This window comes from Sinocyclocheilus anshuiensis, unplaced genomic scaffold (genome assembly GCF_001515605.1).
Source record: "Sinocyclocheilus anshuiensis isolate Anshui unplaced genomic scaffold, SAMN03320099.WGS_v1.1 scaffold346, whole genome shotgun sequence".
NCBI lineage: Eukaryota > Metazoa > Chordata > Actinopteri > Cypriniformes > Cyprinidae > Sinocyclocheilus > Sinocyclocheilus anshuiensis.
In genome coordinates this window covers 177,786-196,115 of record NW_015546048.1, presented here as the reverse complement: position 1 = coordinate 196,115, position 18,330 = coordinate 177,786, and the positions used below count along the sequence as shown (strand labels likewise).

The following is an 18,330-nucleotide window of genomic DNA, read 5'->3' as shown; positions in this document are numbered from 1 at the left end:
CCCCCCCCCCCCCACACAGCAGCTGGCCTGAGCTCACCTGAGACCCGCCAGGCCTTTATTTACATCATGGTCATGGTACTAATAACGCTGCAGAGTTTGTGCGTCCAGGGGAGCCCTTGAGGATGTGAAATTCTGGCATTCCTGCACAATTCATCATCTGGTAGGCATGAGTTGAAGTTTTTGTAAATGTTTGTTTGTTTGCATTTTCTTTCTAAAACATATTTCGCAGTTCAGAGGACTTACTGTCCTGCTGCAATTTTAATAGTCAAACGTCCCTATGTTACTGTAATTTAAAGGCGCATTTAGGATTTCCCCCCCCTCCTGTTTTATTCCAATAGAAATTAATGGTAAAATCACATGATCAAATATTTATTTTATCTCAATATATCCCCCAATATTATCTAACGCTTTTGACTTATTCAAATGATCATATCTCACTGAAAATAATGTACTTTAAAATTGTACTAGTAGCCGAGTACATGCTTTTGCATCATCCATGACAACTGTCATGCCAGCCAATACAACATAAACATGACATATTATTCATATGTTATGTTTATGTTGTATTGGCTGGCATTTTCACCATGTTTAGTGAAAATGCCAGCCACCAATTAACAATGTTTAGTTAATTGGTGTGCACCCTTAAAAGAAGTTTCAATTAGGGAGTCTACATGAAGGTTGCAACAGGAAAAACCTAGAAATTGAATGCTATTGTGCCCCTTGAGCAAGACACAAGGGTTGCTTCAGGGTGACAGGCGTATTATAACTAGTCTTTTCCAAGTGCACCTTGTAAAGAACAATTTACTCAACGACACTTCACTCATTTGCCACTAGAGGGCATCGCTGTACAACTACTCGTGATTTATCCTCGTTCTCGGCAGGATTTCAGACCTGTTCCAGAGACCACAGCAGCCCAAGCAGTTTTTTTATGATATCTCAGCTGGGCTGACAAAACTTGCCAAAAAAGTAGACTTAATCAACTAACATATATTTTAGAAATAAAACCTTTATGTTCGGTATATTTAATTCTCATTACATGGTGGGGTAAGAGTCAGTACAAAAGGGATATATGTCGCCTCAGTTATGTTTAGGTAATTGGTTAATTATAGTGCTATTTAAAAAAAAATGGTGTAGCCTTTGGCTGTAGAGCACAGCCAGCCACTGCTATATCACATTAAGTGTGCAGACAGAGACATGATTCGTCTTGACATTTGAAATGTGGGTCTGGAAGCTGGGAGGAATTTTGTAATCTTTGAAGCGACACATTAACCAGTTTTCCTTCTGTATCGATGCCCCTGATTTTTTTTCCCGATCCCTGGATTCCCAGATGCTCATGATTACAGGGTGGCACTGAAAACCACTTTGTGAACATTTCGTCTGTGCTTTGAATAAACATACCAAAGTTAATCAATTATTTGAGGATGCTGAAGGGAAATTGCTGACCTCTGTCATGAACTTTTGTTCAAAGCCAAATTCAATCAAAGAACTTGGCCGTAGATTGAATGTCCATGAACTGGGAGAGCTTGTTTTTCATTCATCCAGAGGGACATCTGAAAACCTGCAGTTTTGAGTGCCTCTCTTTCCCGCTACATGCTTCGTGGTTCTTCTGACTGATTGAAAATTCAAAATCTGCACTTCTGATGCGCAGAGAGCAAGAGCGCGAGCAAGAAATGATAATCTGGGGGCAGGGGATGTCTCTTGGGACATGTGAAGTTTTCTCATGGCTGGAGGGAGGGACCAGTGAAGGGCCTGCTAAATTCGTACTAGGCCATTAGCTGATGAAAGATTCTCAGTCATCTTACAGAAATTCCCAGGCCCCATCGTCCCCTTTATCAGAGCCCACCAGTCCTCAGGAAATGGCCTGTCCTGCCATGGGAAGATCAGGCCAGTTAAACCTCAGCTGCAGGGAAAAATCAGGCCCGACACCTGCTGCTGGCGAACCCAACATTTTCCCCAAAAGTGGCATCCCGGCAGGCAGCAGGAAGTGGATAATGTCTAAACATGGTGCATGGAGCCGTGACTGTGAGGGTATTCACGCAAGATTTGTTATGGTACAAATCATCTTCTGACATAATTCCGGACTGTAAAAGAACTCGAATCGGTTCATAGTCTGGCTACGCTTACTGGAGCTGATTCGACTCGGTCTTTCCAAGTTTGCTCTCTCCCTCAAGAGATCCAGCCCGTGTGGAAAAGCGTGGAGGATTTATTCTCCTTTCTAGCGCAGTCACATCTGGAAGCAGTCAGGGAGTCTACAGGGGAGGGGGATTGGTTGTCAGATCATTGCAGAGAGGCTGGTGGTGTGCGCTCTCTCTCCGCAGGGCCACAGACTGACTACTCCCCTTTCTCTCCAATATGGACTGGACGCGGCCGATTATGCACTCTGTTTCCTAACGAGGCGCGACGCAAACTACGCCTGTTGTGGAACATCTCAGATGGAATCGATCATATGTGAAGATTGAAGCCCGTGAGATCTGGAATATACACACCTTTTTACCTTTTGCTGCGCTTTCTGAAACGGTCTCCGAAACCTACGCCCGCTTCTCATGCGCTTCTTCGCAGCATCCTTTTCGAGCCGTTTCCATACGAATTGCGCCGATTTGATTATCGATTATCAGCAAGCGGCGCTGGTATCATGTTTCTTAGGTAGGGCCCGGATGTTCCAAAGATGCACTGGTTCGTTTTCTTAGGTGGTTCCTGCGATTATCCTTTCCTGATCTTTAGCTCCATAATGGGGATCAGGTAATATTAACTAAGCCGCAAGAGAAGGAATATTTTACGCTTTGCGTTTTTCATTTTTTTCTTCCCCCTTTTTTCTTTCATTTCTTTCCCTTGGGTTGTTTTTTCCTACCCCCTCCTCTTTTTTTTTTACAACATTTTCTTCATTCACCTTCGGATAAAGCTGGACCACATATATGGTAAATGAAAGCAAAAACATGTACATACCGGAGGACACCCTTGAAAACCATCAAGGTAATTTCTCTATTTGTCTTCCCTCTGGTTGGAAACTATGTGTGTGTGTGCCATATGGATGTGTTGGGGGGTGTATGATGAGTGTGTTGGCATTATCATGGGCATGACGCGGGGGTGTAGGCTACCCGAATCCTTCCATTTTCAAACACACTATATGCGCACTCATATCGCCTTTGAGAGGACGATCAACAAATGTCATGAAATATAACCACTTATGCCCAACAGCTATTTTATTATTATTTTGGAAGGAAATGCGTTTATGTAGTTGGTGAACTTGTTGGATGGCTCGCCACGGCTTGATCATGTATATAGATCATGTGGTCAGAGACGCTCACACAGATGTCAATCGATTATCCTGTCAGCTGCTTCAGACTTAAAATGGGCTTTTAACCATTTTGTGCGGCCAGAGTGTATTGATCACAGTCCAGCGGCTAAAATGAACTCGGGGTGGTGTCATCGGCGCATCAGTTCACAGTGATTAGAGCATCTCAAATGGTGAAATGAAGCACCGTCAGTCATGCCCCCTCATTCGAGCGTGCATCTGTTGAATTTCCCTTCTTATCAGACAGCTGGTGTTGCGCAGCAGTCCCCACAGGTTGCGCGGTTTTAACGCTTGCGAAAAGCGCGGACCCGCACTCTCTTCCCTTCACAAGATCCCTCTCCAGCCGTCGCCTGTTGGCGCTGTGGCAACGGAGCTGCCGACCCATAGCAACAGCGCGGCTCGCGATAAGCCCGCTCCCCGCGCGCACACCTGCCGCACCTGAGTGAACAAACGCATCCGAGCAAAGCCTGTAAATTACTGTCAATAATGTAGCCCCACCCCCTCAGGCCTACTGCACATCTGTCATGCGAAAAAAGCTAGTTGATTATATGACGACTGGAATAATGATGTTTCTTTAGCGCTGTCTGTGAGGGACAGTGGCGCGTTTCCATAACCCGCTCGATTGAGTGAATAAACTGAGATAAACTCTTTGTTTGGTATTAAAATAGAAGCAGGACGAAAGTGATGGGAAATGGATCCCAAATCTAATTTTAGATGCTTTGTTTTGGCAGCTTTGATCAGCCTGCCTTTTAGTTATATTCAGATTTACAGCTTACAACATTCCTCTTGATGCTGAAACATCACAACAGTTTCTTATAATAACTTACCTGTTTCTTAAATGTGCACTTAGTAATTGTTTGCTAATTGGAGAAAAGTACCTTTAAGAAATTTTAAAATCATGTATATGATACTTACATGAGATGAATACTCCAGTCATATTAGTTATGTAGACTAAACTGTTTTATTCAGCATGTAGCCGGTAAAGGCACAACTATGTTGCGATCATATGACCACCTGTGCCATACAATGGACTGTGTTACTACTGATATTTAGTGCAATAATATGGTAGCTTTCAGATGCTATACAAAGCATAAAGTGTGCAACACACAGCCACTGTAGAGAAAAAAAGTGTAACCACCAACAATGCACAAAAAATTATTCCGATTGAATCGAAGAATGTTATATTTGTTTAGTGTGAGATAAAAAAAAAAGAAGAACAAAACTGTTGTGAAGTAAATAACTTCATGCATCCAGGCCGACAAGTGTCAGTATAAAGTGGAAATCCACTGGCATTATTCAGACAAATAAAAGCCAGTTAAACATGAACAAAAACTTTTAACATTACCCAACTAAATGATTTACCTAGCCAACCGTTAGTAGACTGCATATTTGTGTCATAACAGAGCAGGATCTCCGAGGTGGCCTGTAGCCCAGCAGATGTTCATGTTTGTGTTGTGTTGTCGTCTAGCGCTGCTGACGAGGGCAGGCTTTCAGGTAAACACAGCCTCAGTCAATCACAGGTCCAGAACACAGCGACGTATCAAAGCCAAACATGAACCTCTTCTGCTGCACAAACACTCAAACAGCAAGGAGATGGAAAGCACGTTTTGTGCACTATGATACACCGTCACTTTCTGGAATGTTAAATATGACTCATGAAGTGCTTGAATGTTTGTGTCAGAACAAGCAGTTACTGCGACTTACAAATATACACGTTCTGTATGATTTTTGTTCTGCAGTAGACACCTTTTAACCAGGGCAAAAATGCTGAATTAATGCAGTCACTGTATTTATGTCATGTCAGCTGTATGCTGTGACGTAATGATGTCACTGAGTTGTCAATATGATGTCACTCCAGTCATTTATAAGGCTTTTCATAGAAAAATGTTACAGTGTAGCCGGAGGAGACATATATCTGAAATGGCTCGAAAGGTTTTAGTTTGTGCATTCCTCTCTCCTTTTCGCTCTTTTTCTCTCTTGAAAGTTGTTGGTTCCCTTGATACTCATTGATTAAGATGCTCATTGGTAATGAGGGTGGCATTATCTGGCTTCTTTCCTTCTCCGGCTTTGTGCCAGGTTCATATGACAGGTAATTCAGATCATTAGCTAAATGAATATGTTTATGATAGATCTCAAAATGTCTGACAAGCCTCCAGGATGCCATCTCGAATGACTTTCTGTCTGACAGGCGCTATGTCTTGGACTTTTCCTTCTTCCTCGCAGTGTGTTTCTTGCTTCTGTCACTGTCGAACACATGCAGGTCACCAAAATCCTACGCAAGTGTACCCAGGTTGTTAAGTTTCCTGGAATCCATTTGCTAATGTTGTTCGTTCAAAGAGTTGTTTAATGTTTACTTAATGAATATTTAAGACTGCCAAACTTGCATCGACATAAATCCTTCACTAGCACGGTGAAGTCGGGAAAGTTGTCAGCTTGTTTATTGCCGAGGCTTTGGCTTAGAGTATCTGCCGTCACACAGAGATAGTCTCCAGTTTCTTGCTTTCCTCATGTGACTCTATGGATCCTGAAACATAAGGACATAGATGTGGATCTTTACAGATCCAGTTGAATTTGGTTCCTGTTCACTAGATATAACAACTTAGCCACTTCTCATTCACTTATACTAATTCACTCGTTCATTTCCGAAACTTAATTTGAGAAATATATCGTAGGACGGTCAATTAATGCGGTCGTGTTGCCTGCGAGACTTCTCAATCTGCAGAGCAGTTGGTGCTGGTCACTGTGGGATTGTGGGACATGTTAGGTGAAAAACACGGATGTTGAGCACAAATCATCTGCTCTTGCTTCTGCTTTACATCAGCGCTTGCGTTTCTAGCCAGTGTGCTTTCATACATGTTTACTGTATTTAAATTGATTGTGGCATGTTACTTTAATATGTTGGTAATCACATGAACACCGTAAGTAGTCATTTAGCAGATGCTTTTATCCAAAGTGACTCACAGTACACTTGTTGCTCACGGCTATCCCCCTGGAGCAATGAGGTCAAGTGCATAATGGTGATACTGCACGGTTCGCTCCTACTGTGCCCAGTATCATCCTTACTGTTGTGGAAAATCAGTACAAATATAGTTGTTTGTACTCTCGCTCTATAATGTTGATATTTGTGAAAGCAGTGCCTATGAACATAATGTAAACAAATAAAACATGAGTAGCATTTGTCTGTGAAATAGTAGATGCTGTGATTATAGATGCTGTTATTTGTTATTTTTACCCTGATACTAGGGTGTTGTAGATGGTTGCTAGGGTTTACTGGGTGGTTGCTTACTGGCCCTGCAGTGATGCTTCATGATAGTCTGGTCAGATATACACTATACTGTTAAAAAGTTTGGGGTCAAAGTTTTTTTTTTTTTTTTTCCAGAAATTCATACTTTTTATTCAGCAAGGGCACATGAAAATGAGGAAATTGATCAAAAGTGACAGTAAAAACATTTATAATGTTAAGAAAGATGTATCTTTTCAAGTAAATGCTACTATCTTAATCTTAAATTCATCTAAGAATCCTGAAAAAAAAAATGTACCACTGTTTCCATAGACGTGTTAAGCATCACAACCATTTTCAACATTGATAATATTAGGAAATCTTTTATGAGCACCAAATCAGCGTATTAGAATGATTTCTGAAGGATCACGTGACACTGAAGATTGGAGGAATGACTGCTGAAAATGTAGCTTTGCCATCACAGGAATAAATTACATTTTAAAATATTTGATAAATTATAATTATATCATGTCTTTATTATTATAAGTATAACACAGTTATTTGAAAATGTAAATATATTTTACAATATTACTGTTTTTACAGATAAATGATAAATGGTTGTATCAAATAAATGCAGCCTTGGTAAGCCTAAGACATTTCTTTTTAAAAATTCTTACTGACTCCAATGGGTGGTTTAGCTCTCTCCTTCAGTGTGAATCTATGCATTTTTTTTTGCCTGTCAAGTGAAAACCATAAATCTGAATGCTTAAAAAATAATAACAGCACTCCTCCTAAACAAGCTGCATTCTTTGCGTTATAATGATTTGAGTTACAATGTTTGTGTGCGGGAAAAGTTTCATAGCGAAGTTCATTACTTACGATTAAGTTACGATTTTTTGCATCCCTCCCTACTCCTGTATTTACACACACACATGCATGCAAACACACATTCTGCATGTTTGATGTGTGTACACTCCACCCAGCTCATAAAACTCCAATCTATGTGCGTGTCTGTTTGGTCCTCTTCTCCCAATCCCAGTGCTCAGTGTCACATCCAGAGCAAGTAGGACGCATGAATGGATAAGGAAGTAGATAAATAGAAGCATGACAGACTGCATGAATAAATGCGTCTATGTTAATAAAGCAGAAAACAGCTGCTTGTGACACATTGGCACCGCAGGCACTCTCAACATTATGGGAAAGAACCAAAACCCCCCGTTAACATGTGAGTCAGCAGCGGGTCACGACAAGGGAGTCTAATAACCATCTCTCACTCCTCTGAACTACCGTCCCCCTAGCAAAGACTGCATGAGTGTGTGCGAGCTCTGGGCAATCTGTGCGTGAAAAGGTCTGGACTGCGCTAAACGAGTTGCGACTGGTCGTACGTCAGTTCATCATCTTAATATTTCATCGGTAACAGTTTCCATATGAGAAGTAGCATTTTTGGGGGGGGGGAAATACACTTGGATTTCTCAAACAGTCTTTAATCTTGAACCAAATCTGCCACGTCCTATGAGTTTGAAATGTTTGTCCAGTTTGAGTAAAAAGCTGCACTTAGTTATTCTGTATTAACACAAACAGATAATTTCCACTTGTTTACTGGTGAACAGCTCCTTGTGTTTAATTGTTTGGTTATCCAAAATATCAGTAAGCTTGATTTTTACATTTTGTGGAAAAAAGAGAGTTGTGATTGGCCATGCCATATTGTGTCTGGTTGCCAGTGTGTTGTTAATGTGTTCTAAACACTTTTTTTTCTGTGTGATCTGGTGTTTTGAGTGGTTGCGAGGTGTTTTCTTACCAGCCCAGCCAATGTGCCCCTGCATAATGATGGAACTAAGTTAAGTACTGGGTCTTTTATTATTGCCCACAAAGTAATTTATATTATCTAATAGCCTTTATATACAAACCTACTCATTTCTGGAAATCTGACAAACCATTTTTATTGTCAGGCATCTTAAAAAAAAAATTGAAGGAGAAACTTATTCTGCCTAGATCAACTTTTGCTTTCTGTTGGGTTTCAGTAGAAAGTTTAGGTTTCAAGTTAAAGTTTAGGTGTGTCCAAAGATCAGATGCATCCTCAATTCCAGGCTATTTTCAATAAACACTTTAATCTCCTTTTACATTTATTGAATCACCTACTGTTCTGTACAAACTGTTGTGAATTACGACAAAAACTCAGGCATGGAATGAACGTTTAATCTGTTTTCTAAATGCATATTATTGATCTTATTGTGAACAGTCCATCCATGCATATGTTTCATTTTTTCCAACAATCATAAATAACGTTGTAGTTTTTAATTAAAATATCATCACTCAATCTTTCTTATAGTCTGCTTAAACCCACTTATTTATTACAATTTGCTGCAAGATCTGCCTCCATTTAATCATCAATCGTTGGACCAACCCTACATTTTTTCTTTTTTGATAATCCGTTTGACTCAGATTTATATCATATAAGATTCGTTTGTACTTCTGTTACATCACTTCCAGTCAAATTTAAACTCGAATGACCCTGTTTTATTGTCCACCAAGCAACATCAAGTTTGATCTCTTAGTGAAGTAATTTTAGAACAGTTTAATGTATCGTGTCTGTAGCATAACTGCTGAGTTTTAAACTTTAGACTAGTTTGTTTAATTCCCTTAACCTTAAATATGAGTAATACTAATAGTGGTCCTTGCCTAATAATAAGTGATAAAAGAGAAAATGAGACCGCATGTGAGAGAAGGAGTTGTGAAAGAGTTAAGAGGGCTCTTTTTTCTCCTCTAAAATGTGGGTGGAAGTGTGAGTATGGTTGTGTATGTAGGCCAGTCCTGATTGCTCTGAGTGAATATCAGATCAGCTCCCTGCAGACCACTGTCTCTTTTAAACCCTCAGTCGTTCAGTACACTGCCTCGCTCGAGATATTAACCAGCACCATAAATGATATAGAGAAAGAGAACAAAATGTTGGCCCACAGTTGATTTTCTGCTTGCGTCCTGTGTTGGTTTTGCTGCAGATACTGTGTGGGACATTGAGTTAAATCCAAAAAGCAATAGCACAAGGATTATAGGCCTGAGGTGGAGAGAAGGTTTAGTGGCAAGGTCACAAATAGTGGCATAGTGGCAAATGACCTTGGGACATAATGGTGGGGTCTATTGCGTGGATGTTACCGTATTTCCCATCTCCTTCATACCTCATCTCTCTCTCTGCTCTGTCTGTCTTTAGCTGTCCCTCCTGCTAGCGGCCTAGTTTAGGTGGTGCTGAATTCTCAGTGTAGGTTGCATGTTTAATTCATCGGTTTGAGCTTCGCTCAGCTATGAGAGCAAGGCATTATGGGTCAGCATGCACTTGGCGATAGTAGCACATTTATCACATGGCCTTGACCTGATCGAACTCACCCAGGTGTCCTCATGTGCACGAAATTACAGTTATTCCCATCACCTGGGTCTCATCACAGTTTCATAATGGCAAGTGTGAGCTGAGTTTTGCTCTGGTGTATCAAGTATGAATTCAGTTACGATAATTCCAGCGCAGGCTCATGACCATTCTATTTTAAGTTTTTGGCAAATTGGTGGCTATTTTGAATTTGCATGTTCTCATTTGTACAGTTTCGTACGACCAGCTCATGCCCCAGCTCATTTAGAGGTGGAGTTAGGGATGCAGGTTCATGGCTATTTTTTATTGATTAAAAATCAAAAGTTTTCATGCAAATCACATCATACAGATTTGTACTAAATCACAGTTTCATAAATTAGGAAAACTTATATAATATTAAGAATGTTAGAGTAACTTTAAGACTTGGTGAATTTGATGCAAATTTGTTGTATGTATTCATGGTTTTCTGCACTGTAAAAAAAAAAGATAAATAAAACAAAGATTACTGGAGTAGGTTTTACAAGAAAATACTAGTTTTTCTACTTTCAAATTTAATTTTTCATTGAACAAGTAACTTGCAGTTTCTTTATAGCCTAATTGTTTGTGAAATTTACTAGCAATTTTTCAGGGGAATTGTTTGTACACCAATTTTTTGTTTTTTTTCAGTGTACCTTCATGTTCCCCTGAGAGTTAGGTTTAGCGGTGCACCTTCATGGTGACATTTACCCACAAATCATACACTTTCATTCAAATCAGATTGTATGAATTCATGTGAATTCTAATCATTTTGAAAAATGTTTTATAAAATGTCTGTCTCCTTTGACAATTCAGAAATCTCCTCAGTCAGATCATACTAAATCACCAACTATTACAATATTTTTGAATTCTCATGAGATCAGGTTGGAAAATGTACATTTTGGGTTCGTGCTTACTGTAGTGATAAACCTTTATGTTGGTCAGGCCGATTAATTGTTTGATATTTAGGAAAATGTATCTGCTGTAAGAATTAAGTGTTACCTTACCAATGTAAAATACACAATTTAATTGTAAATATTTTAAAGACTATATATTGACTATATTGTGTAAAGTAAGCCTTTGTTTCATTTCAGAAGTTTATGCACATCTCATTTGCTGTTATGAAGTTGTATTATTTATATATATATGGGCATTATGTCTCGCATCAGCCACAACCGTAGAACATATATCAGTTGACTACTTTACAGCCCTTCCTGTGTTGCAATTTTCTTACTGTATATCGAGAAATTACTGTTGACTCAAGACCCCGGAACACATTTTCAATAATCAGACCACCCGATTAACATAATTAATGAGGCATACACTTGAATTTAATTACACATTGGTATTGCATTGTTTTCTTGTTTGGGGATATTGAATGAAGGAGTGATGGATGTGTGTATTTGTAGGGGGTATGGAGTGGGTTTCCCTCCCAAGATGGCAGGGGCATATTACATCGAGTGATTTATGTACCACATCAGTCATGCCAGCATCACACACGGTCTGAAATGACTGCTGCTCTCATGTCTCCATCAAAATCCACTCAACCCAACCCTGCCTATAATATGGTAGAAAAAACAGGCCCCGGCTCAATTCGGTGACAAATCTGAAACACATTCAGAGGTTCACAAATTTTAAAGAAACTATTTGAAATGTTTCACATAATTGAAATGAAATATGTACAGTTTTTTTTATTATTACAACTCTTACATTTTCCTTCAAATTACATTGTTTTGTAACGTTTTCTCTGAGTTGGTCTCATGACAGTTCATAAGTACTTTGGTGAAATGGTGACTTTGTACAGTCTCATTTGTACGTTATTCTGTATGATGTACCCATGTCCCATTTTGACGTTTTGCCAACAAATCGTTTTCATTTGAGTCAGATTGTATGAAATCATATTTTATTTAATTTCATTTACCGCATACAGTATCATTTCTCTCTCTGCATCCCTGAGACAAATGTTTGTTCGAGTGACTCAAGGTTTTTCTGCCCTCTACCTGCTGTCTGTCTCTCCCTGCCCGTCCTCTACCTGTCCATTTCTCTCCGTCTGTTCAATACCCGTTGTCTGTCTGTTATCCACCCACTTTCTGTCCCTCTCTTTGTCCATCTCTGTCTTGACAGCATTTCATTTAGACTAACGTCAAATCTCTCATTCACCCTCTCTTTCTCTTTCTCACACTCTCTCTCTGACACTCACAAACTTCCTCACACATTTGCTCACAGTCACACACACGGACACTCATGCAGGAGATGAGTAGATAGGTGTTGAAATATTGGCGCCATCTAGCAGTTGTGCCCCAGCAAGTCATATCATCACCATGGCAACTGAGAGAATTCAAATCTGTTGAAAGCCTAAAAACCAAACCTTTGCAAGAAATGGTGGATGTATTTGAAACCATATTTAAAAACAGTAGTTAACAAAGATGAGACAATAAATGCTTTTGTTAGTACTGTATGTAGTCTGAAGCTTTTGCTGCCTGACAGACAGGCTGCCCAGCGAGGGCGTCAAACTCGCCCTTCACACATGTTCCTGTCCTCCCTCAGGTGAAACTGTGTGGATAAAAGACCTGCTCAAAAAGAAATAAATACTCTGTAGCCCTCTAGCTACATAAATGACAAATGTAATGGCTTGTATGACAACAAAATTAACTGTAATGTTTATAATAAATATATCTTAAATACTTTATTTAGCTACTTTAATTAGCTACTTTAATTAGCTAGGTGATATTTAAGTTATATTTAAGATATCAGACCACCATGCAAATGACCTCTGTTACGATTGGCTAACCTCTTTACATGTGAAATGAGTAACATTTATTAACGAATTGTGAATTTGCTGTCGGGTCTAATGTAGTTTCTGCTGCCTCAGCATTCAATAACAATTTCTTTGCAAAGCTGCATTACACTGTGATCAATCAAATGAATGTATTTCACAGTTAAGCCGAAATAAAACAGTCAGGAACTCCTGATAAAAATTAAATTCACTTGTTTCTAACGCTGAGATCCTTCAGAAGGATATGCAGAGACGCAGGTGCTACTTTTATTTCAGAAGATCAAGGAAAATGTGGTCTTTCATGATATGACCTTTAAAGCAGCGGCACCTTTGGTCAGGGATGAAGCTTTTTCTGACTTCACTGACACTTTGGTGAGTTTGATTTACCTGATGTACAGATTTCTCCATTTTGCCAGCATAATTTGTGCATGAAAGTCTCCCCATGAAGAATAATTATGAAGCAATAATTGATTTATTGCCTCAAATAAAACTGTAAGGCAGTTTCTGATAAACCGGTTACAAAACAAACTTGCAAAATAATTTTGTTTTAAATATACAAAATAAATGTATTCAAATTTAAGTCTAGAATATGGCCATATCTGCCATTTAAGGTGCCATTTCTTGTTTTTTTTATAATCAGATCATTCATTAAAAACCATTTTCATCATTATAAAAGTGCAGGCACATTTCCTTAAATCTGTGGACAAACATTTCAATAGGAATTTTTTAAATTTCAATAGGAATCAGCACAAAGAAGGGTTTCGCCTGATGGGCTTTCAGTGGCGAAGGAATTAACTTATGAGAAATTTGTGTTGGGTTCAAGTTATTATAGGTTTGACTATGAAGTGGTAAAATACCCTTCTTACTGTTGCCTTGTGATGTGCATGCATTTCATTTTGAAAGACGTTATTCGATAGTTGTTAGGTTATAAAATCATGTGCTTCAAGAAGGTGTTCTGTTGTGGGTGCTTTGGTGAGAGCCAAATCGGTGTTTTCACACATTGTGTAATCAGACAATCTATTTTAACTGACTCCCCTTGAACCCTTAGTGCACTTAACTTATAACCAAATATTTTTTTTCTTGATATAACATATTATTAATTTACTGTTAGAACCGCTTAGGTTATGAGAGTGTTTTGTTGTGCACATGTTTTGTTCATCAGACACACGAGGGATGTGACCATAGTCCTCAAAACTTGTTTCTATTTATTAAGCTTGATAAAGTGAAACTGCTCCCAGAGGGACAGCAAGAATAATTGTTATACCTTTTGGTTTTTGCTCATTTTGTTAGAAAATAAAAGCACTGCATATCAGCCTAAAGCACTGATATTTCATCTCAGATGTCTTTTACATGTTAGCAGTCATTACCCATGTAAATTAAATTTATAGCATAGACCTAATCGAGTCAGATACAATTAAACTAGAAGTTCATGAAGCCTGGTGTTACATTCATTATGTGTAAATGTAACCTTAAAAACCCTACTAAGATCTACTAATTAAATGCATAATGACATTAGTGAAGTTCAGTGATCGTTGTCATTCACACTTACTCTACCATTCAAAACTTTAAAGGCAATAAGAAATAAATACTTTTATTCATCAAGGGTGCAATAAATTGATCAAAAGTGAGAGCAAAGACATTTATAATGTTGCAAAATATTTTTTTTATTTCAAATAAATGCTGTTTTTAAACTTTCTATTCATTAAAAAAATTATGTTTCCACAAAGATATTAAACAGTAGAACTGTTTTTATCTGTGATTTAATAATAAGAAATGTTTATTCAGCACCAAATCGGCATATTAGAATGATTTCTGAAGTATTATGGGACACTGAAGACTATAATGACTGATGAAAATTCAACTTTGCATCACAGGAATAAATTACATTTTATATTAAATATATGAAAACGGAAAACACTTATTTTAAATTGTAATATTTCGCAATATTACAGTTTTTACTGTATTTTTGATAAAATACAGTACATTCAGCCTTGGTAAGCATAAGAGACTTCTTTCAAAAACATCTTACTGACACCAAATATTTGTACGGTGGCGTATTTGAAAAGTTATGGCAAATGTATACTGTATATTTTGTTGTGTAATAGAAAACAACAGAAAACAACACAAAAACATTAATATTTTACTCTCCATTCCAGGTTGAAAAGGTCATGTGACTGAAACAGATAAATACAGTGTTTTTAAGCCTTATTTGATTAAGCTTTGAGTTCTGGTGTAATTAGATTGTAGATTTCCTGTTGAACAGGAAGACAGAAACTCATGATCATCATTCTGTTTCTCTCTTTCATTTCTCCCAGCCAGTTTAATGCTTTTCCAGGGTCTTGTTTCTCAATCAATACTAAACCAGTTAATTAGCTAACAGTTCATTTTTCGATCATTCAGGACTAAATCCTTTACCACGTCAGCAAACTGTTCGACCTGCACAACGGGCATGAAAACGTACTCAAAAACAGGCTCAGTGGTCCGTAGTAACACTGAAACAGTGTTTGCACAGACATTAGAAGGAACAAAATCCTTCAGCCATGTTGCTGCAATCAAGTCTCTCGTGACAACTTATCGTGATGGATCGTTTGGGTCTGGGCCCAATTCTGTTCTGGCACAAGGATCACAACTCTCCTCTCTTTTCCCTGAACCACATTCAATAGCCAAACGTTTGCCTATAGCTTTAAGCGTGTGTGTACGCACGTGTGTTTAGTTTCAGTGCTGTTCAAAGTCCTGCTTTTATGAGCGTTTAGCTGTGGCACAAGAATGGTGTCAGCTGCAGCGTAACCCCAGCTAGCATGCTAACCGCTAACACTGTGTTGTCTTACTGTACCTCTACAGCCAGCTGCTTCTCATCAGTGCTAATCACCCAAGACTCCCATAATTCCCTGTGACGGCACATAACGACATGAACACAGGCTGCCGGTGGAAATAATAACACCGGCCATGATGCTTAGCAGCCCAGGAAAGTGAAGACCAGTTCAGGCTTCCTATCCTTTTCTGTTTCTTTCAGTTCACAATCTCTCTCCGCTCTCTCGACCTTCAGACAAATGAATGAAACCGGGGAGAAAACAGGCATGTCATGCCTCTGTTATCGGCAGCCATGGTCGATTAATTATGATGCTTGAAATGTGCCCTACAAGTGCACAGTGAGGCAATAAATCTACATGTGGTGAGTGAGATGGTGACTCGGGCCTTGATTAGAGGGTGCCGCTGTTTGCCAGACATGGGACATCGACATTCTTTGGGTCAGAACCATTCTGGCAGGAAGTGACTAAAAGTGCTGATATAACACATTTGAGACCTGAGCATTAAGATGAAAAGAGCAGAAAGAGAGACACAGCGGTGCACTTTTAAAGGCCACATCTTATTTTATACATCTTCCTCCATGCATTCTTGCTCTGATTCATCCTGGATCCATATGATGACCAATTCTTTGTGCACCATCCTAAAGCTGCTGACTGGACGCCACTGTGCAGTGCCGGCACAGATGGACTCTATCTAAACAGTTTACTCGTTCTGGCACTCTCTGACAAAAGCAGACACGCACCTGCTGTTCCAGCCACATCAGCATGGCACAATGCAGCTCTGCTCCAAGGCATTAGGCCCTGGGGACTCAAACCCATAGCCTTCTGAATATTAGCCCTACAAGCATTTGTCTGATCTGTATCCTGAATTAGCCCTTGGGACTTAAAGGGACAGTTCATTCAAAAGTGAACTCTGTCATCATTTATACAATCTTTTGTAAAACAAGTTTGGAACACAAAAGATGTTTTGATCTGAGTGGTATTTTGTCCAAATTAGTGTTTTGCACCCCACTGGCTTTCATTGTGTGGACAAAAACAGTAGTAACATTCTTCAAAATATCTTCTTTTTGAAATGAATTCAGTCCCACATAGACATTGTCATATTTACGTATGCAAACCTCATAAAAACCCATAAATATATAAAATCTATATTTAAAATGTATATTTAAGAGTTTTGAACAAACTCCAAATGTGCTGCTTATTAATAGTTCGTAAGGAAGTTGTTAAGTTTAGGTATGGAGTGGATTAATTGATCCAAAATATGGTCATGCAGATTCAGAATAAGACATTAATATGTGCTTTATAAGTACTAATAAACAGCCAACATGCTAGTAATATGCATGCTAATAAGCAACTATTTAATAGTGAGAATTGGTCCTTAAAATAAAGTGTTGCCAGGTTATCTTGTTCACATTGTTCATACCCTGAGTCAGGTATTAAGCGTGACTAGTCAGATTTTAGTATTACATTTGACCACCCTGTGATGCTGTTCTTCTTTGCATATTTACAAGGTGAATAACATTGATTGGACAAGTACAGCACATTTTATTAACTGCTTGTCCATCCATGGAAATATCATCACATAAATATGTTCTGGTTGTCTTCTGAAACATACTCCAAAAAAAAACTTAAAAAATAGAAGGAAAACACAGATGAGTGTTTGCTGTCACTGTCGCCTTCAGACACTAAAACTAAACAGAGCATGAATGTTTTTGTACAAAGCACATGAATATTTAATGAGATGAGAGGCGGTTTATTATTTGTTGTCTTTTGGTAAACACCTTGCCATTACTTATCTTTTGCTAAACAACTCTTGCGCTACAGTTTTACACTATATGCCTTGCACAAAAGAATAACCCATGGTAAAAAATGGCAGCAACCGAGGAAAAAAGCAATTTTCATTATTGAATCATCCTCATGTCGTTTCTAACCTGTATGACTTTTTGTTCCACAAAATTTTTATATATGTATTATACATTGAAAGTCAATGGTGTCCTATGTTGTTTTTGGTCGAAAACAGCTAAAACAGAATCTCTTCAGAATATCTTCTTTTGTGTTCCACAGAAGAATGAAAGTCATACAAGTTTGGAACAACATGAGAGTGAGTAAATGATGACAGAATTTTCATTTTTGGGTGAGCTATCGCTATAAGTGACCTGACCTAAGTAACGCCCCTTTAATCAATCTATCAGCTGCATTAGCCATACAGACTCTAAAATTCTATCGCACTGGCTCAGGTACCGCACACCTAAAAAATGTGGATAAAATATTAACCGCATTAAGCTTCAGGAACCGTCCATTTTCTGGTATTGCATTTTTGCAAAAAAAAATTTCTGACTTTGACAAATTATTCAAGTAATGTCCTCTGGTGGTATATTAGACAGCTGAGAACCGTGTCCTCTGCGAGAGGACATGGACAGATATAAAGTCAGCAGCAGGGACTCTTTCATTCCTGTTCTTTGGAAGATGGAATTTAAATGTTCAGCCATTGGCAGCAAGTTATATGTCCTGTCTAAACCATGTAGCAGTTCAGCAGTAACAGAATGTTTAGATCCAGACATTTGCCTCTCGTTTTGGCCAAAGATTGCATCAAAAGTGACTTCAAGCCTGACTGTTGAGGTCAAAGATCTGTTTTCACTTGGTCAAAGATTGGGTCAGTTTTATGTATTGCAATTCAGGGTCTTTATTGCGCTTTTAAAATGTTATAGTCCATAGTAAAACAAATGGATTTCTTTATAATAAAAATTGATTTGTGCAAAGTAGGGATGTGCGGGTCTAGTCGACTAGTCGACTAAACGGTACAGCTCCTACTAGTCGACACTGAAAACAATAGTCGATTACACGACAGAAAAATAAAAAAAACCA

The 18,330-nt window shown here is 38.6% G+C and overlaps 1 protein-coding gene across 1 annotated transcript in view; it reads left to right on the top strand.

Annotated features, from left to right (window-relative positions):
• The first annotated feature begins 2,823 nt into the window (after nt 1–2,823).
• Nucleotides 2,824–18,330, top strand: part of LOC107699032 (voltage-dependent L-type calcium channel subunit alpha-1C-like) — a 90,692-nt gene continuing 75,185 nt past the window's right edge. Inside the window, exon 1 of the mRNA XM_016500191.1 lies at nt 2,824–2,970. Coding sequence (XP_016355677.1) covers nt 2,913–2,970 — 58 coding nt within the window. The 5' untranslated portion in view covers nt 2,824–2,912. The remainder of the gene's footprint in view (nt 2,971–18,330) is intronic.